This window comes from Watersipora subatra, chromosome 5 (assembly GCF_963576615.1).
Source record: "Watersipora subatra chromosome 5, tzWatSuba1.1, whole genome shotgun sequence".
Classification (NCBI taxonomy): Eukaryota; Metazoa; Bryozoa; class Gymnolaemata; order Cheilostomatida; family Watersiporidae; genus Watersipora; species Watersipora subatra.
Genome location: NC_088712.1, coordinates 65,751,352 through 65,770,582, shown reverse-complemented (window position 1 = coordinate 65,770,582; position 19,231 = coordinate 65,751,352). Strand labels below are relative to the sequence as shown.

At 37.2% G+C, this 19,231-nt stretch overlaps 1 protein-coding gene across 2 annotated transcripts; it reads right to left on the bottom strand.

Annotated features, from left to right (window-relative positions):
• Positions 1-7,043: 7,043 nt before the first annotated feature.
• On the bottom strand, positions 7,044-18,379 carry LOC137396591 (uncharacterized). 2 transcript variants are annotated; one of them, XM_068082904.1, is made up of 6 exons: positions 17,818-18,379; positions 17,327-17,446; positions 15,804-15,905; positions 10,984-11,184; positions 10,115-10,247; positions 7,044-7,784 (listed from the first exon to the last, which is right to left on the bottom strand). In XM_068082904.1, the coding sequence occupies exons 1-6, from the start codon at positions 18,161-18,163 to the stop codon at positions 7,628-7,630; spliced, it is 1,059 nt and encodes a 352-aa protein (XP_067939005.1). In that variant the 5' UTR covers positions 18,164-18,379; the 3' UTR covers positions 7,044-7,627. The 2 variants fall into 2 exon arrangements, with proteins under 2 accessions (XP_067939005.1, XP_067939006.1); XM_068082905.1 differs by having other exon boundaries at positions 15,804-15,902.
• Between the last annotated feature and the right edge of the window lie 852 nt (positions 18,380-19,231).

Genomic DNA, 19,231 nt, shown 5'->3' with positions numbered 1-19,231 from the left:
ATCTTTGAATTCTATGGAATTAATCACTGAGAACAGAATTGACCTAAATGGGTTGTGAAAGTTTGAGAGGGAGCAGAGGCAGAGACAAAAAGCCTGGTACGACAGGAGACATGCTCTACGAACGAGAAAACCATTAGGCATATCTCAAAAAGTAACTGTTCATGACTCAGGTAGGAAAGCGGTAAAACCAACAAGGGTCAAAACTCGAGGCCATGAGATGATGGCCATAAGTTACAAAGACAAACTACTTCTGAAAAACAGGTATTTGCCAAATAACGCATATTCCTCAAGCTCCTAAAATCGTAAGCGTAAACCCTTCAACTCCTGACTTGTAGAGTCCAGTGTCGGAATCCCCTATACATAGGTCGATGCCACTATCAGAACCATCAGCTGTACCCAAATCGCCTAAGCCACTATTTGTTGCTGGCAAAAGAAAAAGTCGGACATCACAGCAGAAGGGTCTTCTGAAACTACACCAGAACGAAAAGCGGTAGGCTGTCTGAGCCACCAGATAGATTTGATGTGTAAATAATTCAAAGTGGTAGCTCAGCCCACCAATTTTGTATGTTTTAAATTTTTTTCTGACGCTGTATTTTGTGTCTACAGGTATGAAGACGTATGTAATAGGTAAGCCTATTGTGAAGGAGTCGGTTGACTCCGACTGGATCACTATGGACTATGTGAAATGGAAATGGAAACAACTTGCTGACTTCATTATTTACATCTGCATAGGACCAGTAAGGTTCTCCGGGTTGACTACAGATAGGTACGAGTGTGTGTACTACATTTTAGAGACGTTAGTGACTCTTTGACTTTGTTAGATCCATGGCGATAGCTCATCCAAACGTACAACATTTTTTCAGTAGTCTGCGCAGTGTACTCTATAAACTTTCACTTGTATAACAGGCATCTAAAATCCAAGAATGATAGTTTTCATATCAGACAAAGCTGTTACGATGATTACAACAGAAGAATTAGGGGCATGTCTGCGATCAAAAACAATAAAATCCCCACAATCGATGTCTACAACGGCGTGTTCACTCTCTACATGCATAAGCGTATTTTCACCAGGAAGAGGCATGGCTACCGACTGGGCATGCGAGATTAAAAGAGTGAATGCCTTTATTGTTAGAGAGGTCACAAAACTCCATAACACTGCGCAAACACTAATTGTATAGCAAGTATTAGCTTGCATCTTCTACTTGTCCTGTATAGCAAGAGATGACTTGTTCTGTCTAGTTATGTTTGTATACTCACAAGAATCAATGTATGTCTTGTTGTGTGAGTGAGGATTCACTGGTCCAGTGTTTAACTTATGTTATGTACTGACCTATTGTTCTACTGATATTGGCTCGCCTCTACTTAAACTGAGTTTTCGCATTGGACTCGCTGCTATGTTGTAGTGCGGGCGTGTTGGCACTCCCACTTGTAACAATAGGAAAAAAACTTAGAGGGGAGACGTGAGAGTAATCTTCACCTGAAGGATGGGGCTAACAATCTGGTGTTGTGTTGGATAGCTGGAGGCATTCTGGATACCGAAGTCGAGCAGACAGGATGTGGCTTCTGAACTTATTCTCATAATTGACACATTCTCTAACCAAACCATATACTACTAGAATCAAGGCAATACTTGGCTTGGCAAAGCCAGCCACATTATAGCCTAGATCATTATAACCTACAGTATATATTGAAGCCACGTCTCATAGATGTGACCAGCCAGAGATTGAGCTTTCTGCTTATGTAAGGATCCCAGATAAGCCAAGGAAGGCGGAGATCCTTGACAGTCTCTTGCATGCTGCTTTTTGTACGTGCACACTTTGAATTGCTTGTATATATTGTGAAACATATATCTCTTATTGCCTTGCTTAATAAATCTATAATTACTCTAGATATTATTATAATTACTCTAGATATTATTGTTATTACTCTATATATCATTATTATTACTCTATATATCATTATTATTACTCTATATATCATTATTATTACTCTAGATACTATTATTATTACTCTAGACATCATTATTATTACTCTAGATATTATTATTACTCTAGATATCATTATTATTACTCTAGATATTATTATTATTACTCTATATATCATTATTATTACTCTATATATCATTATTATTATCACTCTATATATCATAATTATTACTCTAGATATCATTATTATTACTCTAGATATTATTATTATTACTCTAGATATCATTATTATTACTCTAGATATCATTATTATTACTCTAGATATCATTATTATTACTCTAGATATTATTATTATTACTCTAGATATTGTTATTATTATTACTCTAGATATCATTATTATTATTACTCTAGATATTATTATTATTACTCTATATATCATTATTATTACTCTATATATCATTATTATTACTCTAGATATTATTATTATTACTCTATATATCATTATCATTACTCTATATATCATTATTATTACTCTAGATATTATTATTATTACTCTAAATATCATTATTATTACTCTATATATCATTATTATTACTCTAGACATCATTATTATTACTCTAGATATAATTATTATTACTCTAGATATCATTATTATTACTCTAAATATTATTATTATTATTACTCTAGATATCATTATTATTATTACTCTAGATATCATTATTATTACTCTATATATCATTATTATTATTACCTTCAATTTCATGTTGATTTTATTAAGGTTTAGTAACTTCATTAATCTTAATCTCATCCACTATACATCTACATCTCTACAAGTAAAGCTCATTAAGTACTTAGGATCAGCTTCTTTCCAGCTTGTGGCAAGCCAGGGAATTATAAAAAAAGCTTATATCGAAATCTTTGAGCGTTGGTGGTCGGACATCGGCCCATTCACAGGCATATAAGAGCTCTTCTGGTCCTACATTTTCAAACAGCTGTGGGAGAAAGAAAACATACTGAATAACAAGTAGCTAGAATGGGAGGCAACAACTCGGTCTTGATGTATACATGGAGTTTCCTCTCCTTGCTAAAAAATTGAACACTGACTGAGGAAGAGATGAGTTTTAGTTACTAGCGTTTACAATTGCAACAATGACAGCTATATACTGGTTCATAGTTGTCTATAAAGCTGTAACTAAGTTTATAACTTGCTGTAAACGGAGACAAGCCTAAAGGTCCTTGAAATCTGTTGATATGGCAACGGTGGTTTCAATGTTTGTCTTATGTATATATTATACGGTAAGAAATTTCTCTAACAACTCTAATCAATGGTTCCGTGAATTTCACCGCAGCTCCAGGCACTTCACAGAGCTGCCATCTATGTATATTAACATAGACCTGCCCGCTTTGTATATTAACATAGAGCTGCTGTCTATGTATATTAACATAGAGTTGCTGTCTATGTATATTAACATAGAGTTGCTGTCTATGTATATTAACACAGAGCTGCCGTCTATGTATATTAACACAGAGCTGCCGTCTATGTATATTAACACAGAGCTGCCATCTCTGTATATTGACACAGAGCTGTTAGAAATTACTATATAGTGGTAGTCGTCACCTGAATCAGCAGAATACAAAAAGCATCTGTCATGTTTGCTGCAGTTGATCGGTTTGTATTCACATATAGCATGTTTGGTGTGTCTCATGCTAGAATGTACCAACAAACCATAAAATTAGTGGGTATAAGATTCAGGGGGGTGTATAATGAGTAGATGAGGAATATAAGGGGCTCCCTTTGTAACAAAGAATAGCTTTCACTGTGGCTGATAGAGACTTACTGTTGATTAAGAGTTGTCACACTTGTTTAACAGAAATATGCCATCAGTGAGGAGGAAATAGACATACACCTACATGTAGATTAGCTAGCCATCAGTGAGGAGGAAATAGACATACACCTACATGTAGATTAGCTAGCCATCAGTGAGGAGGAAATAGACATACACCTACATGTAGATTAGCTAGCCATCAGTGATGAGGAAATAGACATACACCTACATGTAGATTAGCTAGCCATCAGTGAGGAGGAAATAGACATACACCTACATGTAGATTAGCTAGCCATCAGTGAGGAGGAAATAGACATACACCTACATGTAGATTAGCTAGCCATCAGCGAGGAGGAAATAGACATACACCTACATGTAGATTAGCTAGCCATCAGTGAGGAGGAAATAGACATACACCTACATGTAGATTAGCTAGCCATCAGTGAGGAGGAAATAGACATACACCTACATGTAGATTAGCTAGCCATCAGCGAGGAGGAAATAGACATACACCTACATGTAGATTAGCTAGCCATCAGCGAGGAGGAAATAGACATACACCTACATGTAGATTAGCTAGCCATCAGTGAGGAGGAAATAGACATACACCTACATGTAGATTAGCTAGCCATCAGCGAGGAGGAAATAGACATACACCTACATGTAGATTAGCTAGCCATCAGTGAGGAGGAAATAGACATACACCTACATGTAGATTAGCTAGCCATCAGTGAGGAGGAAATAGACATACACCTACATGTAGATTAGCTAGCCATCAGTGAGGAGGAAATAGACATACACCTACATGTAGATTAGCTAGCCATCAGCGAGGAGGAAATAGACATACACCTACATGTAGATTAGCTAGCCATCAGTGAGGAGGAAATAGACATACACCTACATGTAGATTAGCTAGCCATCAGTGAGGAGGAAATAGACATACACCTACATGTAGATTAGCTAGCCATCAGCGAGGAGGAAATAGACATACACCTACATGTAGATTAGCTAGCCATCAGTGAGGAGGAAATAGACATACACCTACATGTAGATTAGCTAGCCATCAGTGAGGAGGAAATAGACATACACCTACATGTAGATTAGCTAGCCATCAGTGAGGAGGAAATAGACATACACCTACATGTAGATTAGCTAGCCATCAGTGAGGAGGAAATAGACATACACCTACATGTAGATTAGCTAGCCATCAGTGAGGAGGAAATAGACATACACCTACATGTAGATTAGCTAGCCATCAGTGAGGAGGAAATAGACATACACCTACATGTAGATTAGCTAGCCATCAGCGAGGAGGAAATAGACATACACCTACATGTAGATTAGCTAGCCATCAGTGAGGAGGAAATAGACATACACCTACATGTAGATTAGCTAGCCATCAGTGAGGAGGAAATAGACATACACCTACATGTAGATTAGCTAGCCATCAGTGAGGAGGAAATAGACATACACCTACATGTAGATTAGCTAGCCATCAGTGAGGAGGAAATAGACATACACCTACATGTAGATTAGCTAGCCATCAGTGAGGAGGAAATAGACATACACCTACATGTAGATTAGCTAGCCATCAGTGAGGAGGAAATAGACATACACCTACATGTAGATTAGCTAGCCATCAGTGAGGAGGAAATAGACATACACCTACATGTAGATTAGCTAGCCATCAGTGAGGAGGAAATAGACATACACCTACATGTAGATTAGCTAGCCATCAGTGAGGAGGAAATAGACATACACCTACATGTAGATTAGCTAGCCATCAGTGAGGAGGAAATAGACATACACCTACATGTAGATTAGCTAGCCATCAGTGAGGAGGAAATAGACATACACCTACATGTAGATTAGCTAGCCATCAGTGAGGAGGAAATAGACATACACCTACATGTAGATTAGCTACCGCGGGTTGAACTTGTCGGACTCAAACCAGAGCGTCATAAGGATTGTTATAATGAGATTAAATTGGATTGGCTGTGATTGGCTGTGATTGGCTGTGATTGGCTGTGATTGGCTTTGATTGGCTGTCATTACTCACCCAGTCCTTTGTTTCTGAAAGCTCAAGACTTCTCCAGATAAATGTTCATAGAAACTAATTACTGATGCTTGTCAAGCAATTTTTCATTTTTATGACTCGAGTTGACACAAGGGGATAAAAGAGTGACTTCTCTTGTTGCAGCGTTAAGTGTTGATCCCTGATTTATCCAGGAAGTCATTTGCAGATGCTTCAGCTGGCCACACTACATGGTTTATTAGAAAAAGAATTTGAGCTAATGTTGGCAGAATTCTATATATGCCTCGCAGATGCCTGCTTTTTGCTTATTTCTATTTCAGTGTTGTACATGTAGTTCAGCTTTGCTTTTTTTCTTGTGATTTGAAAAGCTCAACTAAATATTTTGCTATAGGAAAATCTCAAAGATTCAAAGTTCTTTCTGAAACATGTTCAAAGATGAGAGATTTAAACAGCTATGCACATCTCTTTACACAGCAGCTATGGATACTTTATCAATAAAATGTTAGCACAAGCTTTCGTGGAATACAATGATTAAATAGATATTTTATATTAAGATTGCCAAAGAAAATAAAAAAATCTTCATCATAGCTTTGAAACTAGTTCATTAATGCAGCTGTTTAAAATATTGATTTTACTTGATCTCATGTGATCTGATGTGAGCTCAAATGATCTCATGTGATCTGATGTGAGCTCAAATGATCTCATGTGATCTGATGTGAGCTCAAATGATCTCATGTGATCTGATGTGAGCTCAAATGATCTCATGTGATCTGATGTGATCTGATGTGAGCTCAAATGATCTCATGTGATCTGATGTGAGCTCATGGTATCTCATGTGAGCTCATGGGATCTCATGTGATCACATGTGAGCTCATGGGATTCCATGTGATCTGATGTGAGCTCATGATATCTCATGTGATCTGATGTGAGCTCAAATGATCTCATGTGAGCTCATGGTATCTCAGCTGTAAACATAGAAGCTGTAAAGCTGTAAATCTCAACTAAAGTGCTTTTACAGAATTTTTATAGTATATTTCCTCTTAGAGGTTTATGATCTGTTGTTGCTATGTACATCATTCAATATAATAGGTTCTCAAACATAATAAGCTGCTGAACATTTGATAGCTTGCTGAACATTGTGTAATTTTCTGAATGTCAGAAGTAATAATAAACTTAAAATTGCTAGTTTTTGTAAATAGTAAACAAGAAAAATAAAATTTACATTAATTAACTTTATCAATAGAATAACAACCCGGGATGAATTGCCTGACTATAAACTGTAACAACATGAAAATGATTCATTTTTAATTACGATGCTAATAAAAGTAAAATAACAGACTGTCTCTTCCTATGCAGAACATAATTGGTCACATTTAGACAAATTTTAAGAACTTTGTTTTATTTCTGAAACAGCCAAGCAGCCAAGTTTTACCTTTAGACTAAACCATTTCTTAATTACAATATCTCTACCAGTGTCATCATATGGAAGGTTTAGCCTTCTGTACATATAATGAGAAGGAAAAGACTTTGAACTACCAGAGAATATGTGTGTCATAAGAGAGTGAGGTCATTCATGATAAGCATACTTGCTGAAAAATACTGATATGTATCAAATCTAAAGAATATATCATTAACATGCGTGTTGCAACTGAATGGCACAACTTTGTGGTACAAGAGGCAGTATTAAAATAACTGATTATATAGTGCTCACTTCAACAGCTTCAGTTTAGTATTAATTAGTCTAAATACCAGCATCAGTTAGCCTCAGTTCTAGCATCACATAGCCTCAGTTCTAGCATCACTTAGCATCAGCTTCAACATACTTAGCCTCAGCTCTAGCATCACTTAGCCTCGGTACCAGTGAATGACTTAATTAGCTGGTGAAACTTTAGCAAATCTAAGAAATTGTCTTTTGATATAATTTCGTAAAACAAAGAAGGAGATCTATTCAGTATCATGGCTAAATCCTTCATCGTTGCTTCATCTACTCCTGCCAACCTGTAATGAGGAACTTATGCTACAGTTCAGGATTAAGTACTTGAACCAACAGACAACATTCACACAGTTTGAAGGTGCTGAAACCTCTGCCCTTAGGTAAATGCACCAGGAGTAAAACTAAGGTGTTCCCATTTCTCACAACTGTAACAGGATAATAGAAATATTTATGATGATTAAGGTATACGTTGGCGAACGGAGGTACATGATGGTGCACGATGGTACACAGAAATACATGATGGTACATGATGTTACGGAGGCACAGGATGGTACACAGAAGTATAGGATGGTACATAGAGGTTCATGATGGTACACGGAGGTTCATGATGGTACACAGAGGTAGATGATGGTACACAGAGGTAGATGATGGTACACAGAGGTAGATGATGGTACACAGAGGTTCATGATGGTACACAGAGGTTCATGATGGTACACAGAGGTTCATGATGGTACACAGAGGTAGATGATGGTACACAGAGGTTCATGATGGCACACAGAGGTTCATGATGGTACACAGAGGTTCATGATGGTACACAGAGGTAGATGATGGTACACAGAGGTTCATGATGGCACACAGAGGTTCATGATGGTACACAGAGGTTCATGATGGTACACAGAGGTAGATGATGGTACACAGAGGTAGATGATGGTACACAGAGGTTCATGATGGTACACAGAGGTTCATGATGGTACACAGAGGTAGATGATGGTACACAGAGGTAGATGATGGTACACAGAGGTTCATGATGGTACACAGAGGTTCATGATGGTACACAGAGGTTCATGATGGTACACAGAGGTAGATGATGGTACACAGAGGTAGATGATGGTACACAGAGGTAGATGATGGTACACAGAGGTAGATGATGGTACACAGAGGTTCATGATGGTACACAGAGGTAGATGATGGTACACAGAGGTAGATGATGGTACACAGAGGTTCATGATGGTACACAGAGGTAGATGATGGTACACAGAGGTAGATGATGGTACACAGAGGTTCATGATGGTACACAGAGGTAGATGATGGTACACAGAGGTAGATGATGGTACACAGAGGTAGATGATGGTACACAGAGGTTCATGATGGTACACAGAGGTAGATGATGGTACACAGAGGTAGATGATGGTACACAGAGGTTCATGATGGTACACAGAGGTAGATGATGGTACACAGAGGTAGATGATGGTACACAGAGGTAGATGATGGTACACAGAGGTAGATGATGGTACACAGAGGTAGATGATGGTACACAGAGGTAGATGATGGTACACAGAGGTAGATGATGGTACATAAAGGTAATGTAGATTGCCATACTGACTGCCTGTGAATAGCAGGTTGTTTGGCCGTAGAAATGTTTGTATTCGATTTGCTTTCAGATTGCCTTGTTATCATTTCAATTGATAGTTGTGTAAAATGTAGAAAAGATAACTCCAAGTTCAAAGGTACTTCCTAGTTCCAACTGGCTGTTTTCCATGTAACACTAGGCATTTTTTCCAAAAAAGATACACATAAAATATTTTAAAGCTCAAGCCTAGATCATCATGTTAGGAAAAAGGTGGGGTGAGATTTATTCATGCTAATATCTAATTAATGTTATCCTTAGGTTAATAACTCATAATGGTAGAAATTAATATGCGCTGCACAGAAACGGAATCTCAAGTTTTATCTGAGAAGTTTTATATCTCGAGTTGATTCAGCAAGTTGGGACTTCTTGACTAGATCACTTGACTAATACAACCATGGCTGATACAGCTGATTGGCTAATACAGCTGATTGACTGATACAGCTGATTGGCTGATACAGCTGATTGGCTGATACAGCTGATTGACTGATACAGCTGATTGGCTGATACAGCTGATTGGCTGATACAGCGCAATAATTAATGAAAACCTGGTAATTTAGTTCTCACTATATAAGCCTTAATAATATTGTATCAAAACAGTTTTTGTTTTCTCTTTTTTCTGATGTCTACTCTTGTACATGTTTGTTTATGGTACTCCATAATGCATTGAGTATCTTTTGTGTCTCTCTGGCAAGATGTTAGTTGTGTAAAAATATTCAAAGCATCCAATTCAATACAAATTACAGTCAAACTACAAATAAGACAAACTTTAAAAATACAAATCAGAAAAACACAAACAAGTCTGCTACTCCTCTGACTATCGATACAAATATTGCTGTGATGAATTCCAGTGACATACGCCTGACTGATAGAGATAAAACAGAAACTATCTTTGGTAATTCCTAGCACCGACAATAACCTCAATCTAACAGCTTCTTTAAAAGTGGACAGACTAACATTTCCAGAGATTCAAAAGCTCATACCAACCTTTCCTTAAATTCTTTAGAGAAGTTCAATAGATCTGCCTTCTGTTTGTTGCTTTTTGGCTGTTCATATGCATCAAGTGCGCTTGCCCCATGTGTCTCTACTGTTGGTGGATTTCCATTCACTCCAAGTTTGACTATAAAATTCAGATTAGATGCAATAGATTAGATTGTGGTTAGACTCTAATTAGATGCATAAGCCTATAAATGCTGTTTATTAATTAATGACTGTTGGCTAATGATTATTGATTAATGATTATTGATTATTGATTAAAGATTATGGATCATTGATTAATGATTTTTGGTAATGATTATTGATTAATGATTATTGATTTTTGACAGAGGTGAAGAACTGTTTAGTCAATCTTGTAGTACTTTGTTTGTCAAGAAATAAAAATGTGAGAAAGATAACAAGACTTTTATTGAAAAAAATCTTTTACTGAAAAAACTGAAACACGTAGAAAACTGCTTTGCTGTTGTTGGTCTCCGTGAAAAACTGCTGGCTAGCCTTACTCAAATCTGACTGAATATTTTTGACATATTCTGCTTATTGCAGAAACTTTAATTAAAAACCCTAATAATTCTTATAAGCTTTTTGACACCTAGTAGCTAAAATGCCATATAGTCTTACTATTTTACTACTCTGTTGGTACACAGGCTAAAAATGCTGAGCAGTCACATACATATACATATATTAGTTTTCATGTAAAGTCAAATGTAAAAAGAATAAAAATATAGAACCCGTTAACTAACAAACTAGTCTCTCTGTGTAAAAAATAGTTGTAGTTAAACATCTAAAGCTTAATGCTGCTACCATTTTCTGAAACAATCAGCTAAGCACACTCGAAGCTGAAACTAAAACGACATACTGACCTGGTACTTGTCTCGCACTTTCAGCTATCTTATCAACATTGTTCAGTAAAGCTTTGAGGTCTTGTTCATATTTGCATGAGTTAGCGAGTTGGTACCTGTACTTGGTACCAATGATCATTCCAAGCCAACCGTCTGCTGTATAATTTAGCTCTGCCTGCACTGGGATAATCCGAACTCTCCTCTCAAATGCATACTCAGCTTCTGTCAGATATCAAATTTTAGTAAAACTTAACCTAAAACTGTCCATGCTTGTCCCCTAGATAAATCCTTATAATTTAGACACTTCACAGAGTTTTATGAATTTCTAGGAGTTGCCCTCTCACCAAGTAGGACTTGGTAACTCCAAGAGGACAACTCCAAGACTTATAAACATGTCAATGTATAACATCTTAATCATACCCAAGACTTACATGTACATATACACGCATGGAGTATATAAATTTAAGTGTCTGTTTGTCGTATGTCCAGTTTAAAGCGATTGGTTAAAATACACATGCTTGCGGCGGTACTAAAAGAAAAATTTGTGCCCAGATTTTCCCAAAAACAACGCTTAGGGTCAAATACGGCGGGAAAGAGATCATGATGTGTAACGATTACAACCACAATTATTCGATTCCTGGTAAGGTGGCTGCATAGTTTAGTAATAGTGTGGCTGCCTAAACATCCGTGTATCAGCATGTATGGGGCAATTTCTGTGATGTGCAATCTTTTTTTCTAATGCCCAGACGGAAGGAGAGACATGGCTCTTATTATAATAAAGATTTAGACTAGCTTAAATTACTAGCTTAAGTTACTAGCTTAAATTACTAGCTTAAGTTACTAGCTTAAGTTACTAGCTTAAGTTACTAGCTTAAATTACTAGCTTAAATTACTAGCTTAAGTTACTAGCTTAAATTACTAGCTTAATTTACTAGCTTAAGTTACTAGCTTAAGTTACTAGCTTAAGTTACTAGCTTAAGTTACTAGCTTAAGTTACTAGCTCAAGTTACTCAAATTCATTGTGTAAAGAAACTCAGCCAATGGCAACATTACCTGTCACTGTTTATAAGCTGTTTTAAATTTTGAACAAATATGTAGCATAAAAAGTAAAAAATGTTCTTTGACAATCTGTTTTAGCTATGCCTCCAGCTTTCAAATATTCAAATTATGCATTTGCTAGACACACACAGAAATAAACAAACACCTTTATTAAAAGTCAGAATGGTAAATGTTCCCCCAACCAAACGAGCGGAACGAATGTTTGAGAGTTTTATGATAAATGCATGTGCACACAACCCACGAAAATGATTCATCAACAACGTCGCAAACCCTTGTATCGAAATCTCATCAACAAATTTAACCATCGTTTTGTAGAATCGTTCAAGTATAATAATGATACAAAACACATATAAGCCTATTTAAATATGTTACCAAGTCTTTGTAAATTGTCAACAGTATCTTAAAACTTACTCATCTGATTGGATTATACACAAATAGACAGATTAATTTGGCCGAAAATTGTTATTAAAACTTGCCAAACCTTACTTTTATCAAAATTAAGACCGGCAAATGAAACGCCGAGCGACAGAGAATAGAACCATTAAGTCGTGCGCATTTCACAAAAAATTGATGTGCACATTTCCCCAGTCTATAGCATTGTCGAATTGCCGAAAGTTTCTGTAATTAACGTAAAAGTACTGAAATATAATTGTTTCTTTTTTGCCGATTTCAAAGTAACTGAGTTTTTTGGACACTTTTCAGTACTTTGGTATTCTAACTAATGTCCAAAGCAGTGAAAGTAAAGGAAATGACGATGATATTTTTTTCTAACGATTCTTATGAGATTATTACAATATTTAATTATAAGTTTGGATGACTATTAAAGTGTTATAGTCACGCTAAAAACATCGATGATGGGCAATATGTTACTGTTATTATTTTTTCTAAATAGTTTTGTTAAATAGATTTTCTAAATATCTATATAAATATCACAACTTCTTGATATTGTTAGCTATGACGTTTTGAAATGTAAACAAAATTGTGCATTGGTTTTATATTATTACTATATTAATAATATTGGTTATTCTAATAATATCAGTGCATTTTACTTCTAATATTGTATTTCTCCTATTGCAGGGGGAGAGATATAAACATATAATCTTTTCCTTTTATTATTGCTGTTTGTTGTATATAATAACACCCACACCCAGTACATTACAGCTACCATTGCAGTTATCCTATTGCACTGCAGTGCCATTTGACTGCTAATATTGCATTTCTCAACCATCAGTACCCTTTTTTTCCAATATCACTTTGGTCGTAGGCTGTATGACAGGGGAATTTCTAGTGTATATGATGATGAAAAATAGATTTTCTGTACAAAAACATTTTTTAATACTAATGCAACGCCGGGCTTTCACCTAGCACATCTGTGTACAGTATATAAATCCAAGAATGTGTTTGTTTGTCAGCTGTGTGTCCATTCATAGCAATAACATTTGGAGCGCTTTGAGTGCTTGAAGTGCATGGAAGGCTTGGAGCGCTTGGAGTGCTTGGAGTGCTTGGAGCACTTAGAGTGCTTGGAAGGCTTGGAGCGCTTGGAGCGCCGGAAGCGCTGGAAGCACTGCAATTGTTTCCAAGTTCAATTCCATTGCTCTCAAGTTTCAATCAGTGTTCCCAAGTTCAATTGCACTGAAATTAAACTTGGAAACACTGATATCACAGACAAGCATGCTAAGTACTCCGCCATGAAGCCGCCTTGCCATACTATGAAACAACTGCAGACACAACTATTACGCTTGCCAATCTTTAATGGCTCAAAGAACTGCCAATGTACTAAAAGAAAGATATGTGCCCAGACTTCCCAAAATGCTATAAATACGTATATGTATATATAACATGAACTTAATTAAACTTAGCACACACAGGAATAAGCGAACACCTTCATTTAAGTGTTAGAATGGCATATTTTGTATAAGTTGATCAAAATTAAAATTTCTTTGCAAAAAATGTTTTCATTACATTCAGCTTTACATCAGGCATTCAGCTAGTACGGTATATCTGAAACTCTGATTTCTTAGGCATATGCATGGGCATAAGAGTAGGAACTAAGAGAGTCAAATGCATGGGCATACGAGTAGGAACTAGGAGAGACGTATGCATGGGCATAAGAGTAGGAACTAGGAGAGACGTATGCATGGGCATAAGAGTAGGAACTAGGAGAGACATATGCATGGGCATCAGAGTAGGAACTAGGAGAGACATATGCATGGGCATAAGAGTAGGAACTAGGAAAGACATATGCATGGGCATAAGAGTAGGAACTAGGAGAGACATATGCATGGGCATAAGAGTAGGAACTAGGAGAGACGTATGCATGGGCATAAGAGTAGGAACTAGGAGAGACATATGCATGGGCATAAGAGTAGGAACTAGGAAAGACATGCATGGGCATAAGAGTAGGAACTAGGAGAGACGCAAATGAGAGCTCAACAACAATCCTAGGCATGAGCAATATCATGAGCATAATCATAGGTATGGGCGTGAGCACAGGCATGAGCACAAGCATGAGCACAGGTATGAGTGCAGGCATGAAAACAGGCATGAGCACAGGCATGAGCACACGCATGAGCACAGACATGGCGTGAGCACAGGCGTGAGCACAGGCGTAAGCACAGGCATGAGCACAGGCATGAGCACAGGCATGAGCACAGGCGTGAGCACAGGTGTGAGCACAGACGTGAACACAGGTGTGAGCACAGGCATGAGCACAAGCATGAGCACAGGTGTGAGCACAGGCGTGAGCACAGGCATGAGCACAGGCATGAGCACAGGCGTGAGCACAAGCATGAGCACAGGCGTGAGCACAGGCATGAGCACAGGCATGAGCACAGGCGTGAGCACAAGCATTAGCACAGGTGTGAGCACAGGCGTGAGCACAGGCATGAGCACAGGCGTGAGCACAGGCGTGAGCACAAGCATGAGCACAGGCGTGAGCACAGGCGTGAGCACAGACATGAGCACAGGCATGAGCACAGGCGTGAGCACAGACGTGAACACAAGTGTGAGCACAAGCATGAGCACAGGCATGAGCATTAGCATAGAAAAAGGTGTAGATCTAAACTTAAACATTGACATCAACAGCTGTAAGCGTATATTAAACATTAACATTCACAAAAACATAGGTATAAGTATATAATAAACATAGCTATAAGTATATAATAAACAAAGCTATAAGTATATAATAAACATTAATGTACACATAAATACAAACATAGCTATAAATATATAATAAACATAAATGTACACATAAATACAAACATAGCTGTAAGTATATAATAAACATAGCTATAAGTATATAATAAACATATCTATAAGTATATAACAAACATAGCTATAAGTATATAATAAACATAGCTATAAGTATATAATAAACATAGCTATAAGTATATAATAAACATAGCTATAAGTATATAATAAACATAGCTATAAGTATATAACAAACATAGCTATAAGTATATAATAAACATAGTTATAAGTATATAATAAACATAGCTATAAGTATATAACAAACATAGCTATAAGTATATAATAAACATAGCTATAATTATATAATAAACATAGCTATAAATATATAACTAACATAGCTATAAGTATATAATAAACATAGCTATAAGTATATAATAAACATAGCTATAAGTATATAATAAACATAGCTATAAGTATATAATAAACATAAATGTACACATAAATACAAACATAGCATGACTAGCGTAGTATGACCTTGACCCTGTCATAGACATATATCCATAGAAATGTAGACAATGATAGAGAGGTCATACCTGTCCTGCAGTTGATGCTGTGTTTATAGGTGCTGCTGTAGAACATGAGCATGAGCAAGCTGTTCTCTATAGCCCGACCCATCGCCTCTAGGGTGGAATCTTCTAGAAATAACATGTTTAGGCTCTTTGCTAAGAGATCCATTTATAACTAGGTGCAGTATCTCTTCATTTATAATTGGAGAGTGTATCTCATTCATTCATTACTAGTGACTAGTGACCAGTAAATTAGGGACCAATGACTAGTGACCAATGACTAGTGACCAATGACTAGTGACCAGTGACTAGTGACCAGTGACTAGTGACCAGTGACCAGTGACCAGTGACCAGTGACCATGCAGTGACCAGTGACTAGTGATCAATGACTGGTGACCGGTGACTAATGACTAGTGACTAGTGACCATTTATCAGTGACTAGTGATCAGTGACTAGTGATCAGTGATTAGTGACTAGTGATGGGTGACTAGTGACTAGTGACCGGTGACTAAGGACTAGTGACTAGTAAGCAGTGGTCAGTGACTAGTGACTGGTGACCAGTTACTAGTGACTAGTGACCTGTGAGCAGTGACCAGTGACTAGTGATCAGTGACTAATGACTGGTAACTGACTACCTAGTGACCAGTGACCAGTGACCAGTGACTAGTGACCAGTGACTAGTTGATCAGCTGCTAGTGACTGGTGACCGGTGACTAGTGACCAATGATTATTGACTCTGCTGCCAATTCTCTAAGATTAATTTATCACCCAAGACTGTACTGAGTCTTTTCAAACAAGCGTTTACTACCAGATGTCCAATTATGCCTTTTTAACATTTTCAATGCTGTGACAGGCTACAAAGTTATTAGATGACTATCAGACACAAAACCAGATCTAGGATAATAGTTGGTTCAAAGTAGTGCATACTTTGAGTACGAAACGTTTGCTAAATGCGTTGACAGATTATAATCAAAGACATACAGCACCTGCAACAATTAGTAGCTGAGTAGACTAATTTAAAATATACCTGCAGTAGTTCATACTGAGATAACATTTTGTAGTGATGTAACCATAGCAACAAATACCTAGCAAACATTCACCAGAAATTTACCTATAGAGTCTCGATTACTTAGGTAATCTTTGAAAATGAATTACCTGCAGCAGCTAAAAGTCAGCTAAATATTTTAAACCACATTATTTGAGCTGATAATCCAGAAAATTAAAGCTTGTAGCAGCTTTAATCTGTTTGCTGATTATGCCTTTTTTTGTAGTAAGATAAAATGGCAAAGGTTGAGCACTTTTGGGCTTGCTTCACACAAAATGTGCTTGAACAGCCATCCAATTTAAGTAAGATGGAAAATTGTTTCTTGTGCATGTGGTGACAGCATGCTAAGACCGCTTGTCACGCTGATGGCTCTTAAAGTATATCCGCTGCCAATTGATGAGATATCAAGAAAGTCTAAACCCTTATTATACAGCAAATATGAAAGTTGCCCAAAGGCATCACACAGAAAGTGTATAAATGGAAAATACTATAGAGTTACTCTAACCGCTAGTGATCTGCTCAACATCCATCCAAACTTGGTGTCCTCGGGCTATCAGGTGGTCCTTGACCTTCATGGCTATTGCTCTAGATATCTTGTTGTAGCTCAGCATAATGTGCCTTCGTTCTATCAACATGACAAAAGCATCCAGCATTGAAAAATAGAATGACCACATCAGCCACTTACCTTATGTTGCCTGACCTGAGTCAGACCTTAGCAGTTGCATCTGTTCAGGCTTTGAGTTTCTATAAACTTGCTAACAACCAGAATACGGAGAGGGCAGCAATCCCTTAACCCAGTTAACCAGGTAACCCTTAACCTTAGTTACCAGTAAGCCTCTAGCAGCAAGTGCATCGGATGCAGTGATATGCATTACTTGTATTATATATTATCCCAATTATTATAGTTATATTATAACATATATTATAGTTATATTATAACATATATTAATTATATTGCAATGCAGTAATGCTTGGCATATCTAGTTATGCAGTTACCTTGTGGCTTATCGGCTGGTCTCTGACTGCTGCTGTTGGTTTGTGTGGATGCTTCATGTGTATCTTTTTCACATTTCTCATCTGGCTGACTTGCTGAAGTGCTGTTGCTGAGCTCATTAGCTGAGGATGATGCACCAAGAGGCATTTGTACAAGCTCTTCGTTGCAGTCTAGTTTTGATATAGCGGGTTCTAAGTGACAATGGGCTGACACGATGTTGCACGGAGTAGGTTTGTCAGTTGAAACTCCATCCAGATGCTTTGCCCTTAAATAAGATGAAAGATTGACTCCATCTAGAGGTACCTCAAGTGTACAGAGGTCTTCAGTGTGTGTTGTGTTCATTATCATCCTAATCTGCTGGCATGCTTCTGCCAGACTGGCAGACTGTTGATGAGTTTCTGGTAGACCGGCAGCATACAAGCTAATGATACGACTATCCAGTATTTGGTAAAATGTTTTTAGAGAAATGTTAAAAGCAAATGTTTTTAGAGAACTTTTCTATACTGCTGCCTTCGCAGCTGCTAGCTAGCTAATGCTTGAAAACAGTTATCAGTGAAGCGTATAAATTGTTATTTACTGCCCTCCTGACCACGAAACATAGCGTTCTGTCTCCAGAACAGTCTGGTAGTAATATTACATCTAATTGACAGTTTCTGTTAGTTATTATCTGCACCTGAATTTCATTTACTCAAAGCTTACAGTTTGACTGAGTGCACATTCACATGTGGTACAGTGCGTGCTGTTATGTAAGCTGTCACGCAGCGGAACCATGCTGTCATATAGTGGAACCACGTTGCTATACAGTGGAACCATGTTGTTATACAAAGGAAACCATATTGTTGTACAATAGAACCATGCTGTCATGCCGTGGAACCATGATGTCACACAGTTGAACCATGTTGCCACACAAACTGTCACACAGTAGAACCATGTTCTTGTACAAGCTGTCACGCAGTAGAACCATGTCGCTATACAAGCTGTCACACAGTAGAACCATGATGTCATACAAGCTGTCACACAGTGGAACCATGCTGTTATGCAAGCCTATCAAGTTACAATGAGTAGTTAAAACAACTAGGTATGTTTGCACGTATCCTTGTCCTGATCTGTCCTGAACATTGTAGATGACTTTTTCCTGCACAATCTTTATTGAGCTGTGACATGATTATATTTTAATTGAATAAGGTGAGGCAGCGAATTACAACGCAGTAAGTATCTTTAATACTGTCTACTTTAGAATATTAGATAGAAATTCAATAAGCAGCATTGAATTGTTATACTCTCTATTGCTTTCTAAAAACCAGCAAATTAAAACATAAAAGGAGACAGCATGACTGAAAATGTTTTGAATAATACAGTAATTGAATTTTGAGTTCCACATTAGAGCACTGAGAAAGGTCAGCAGCAACTCATGAA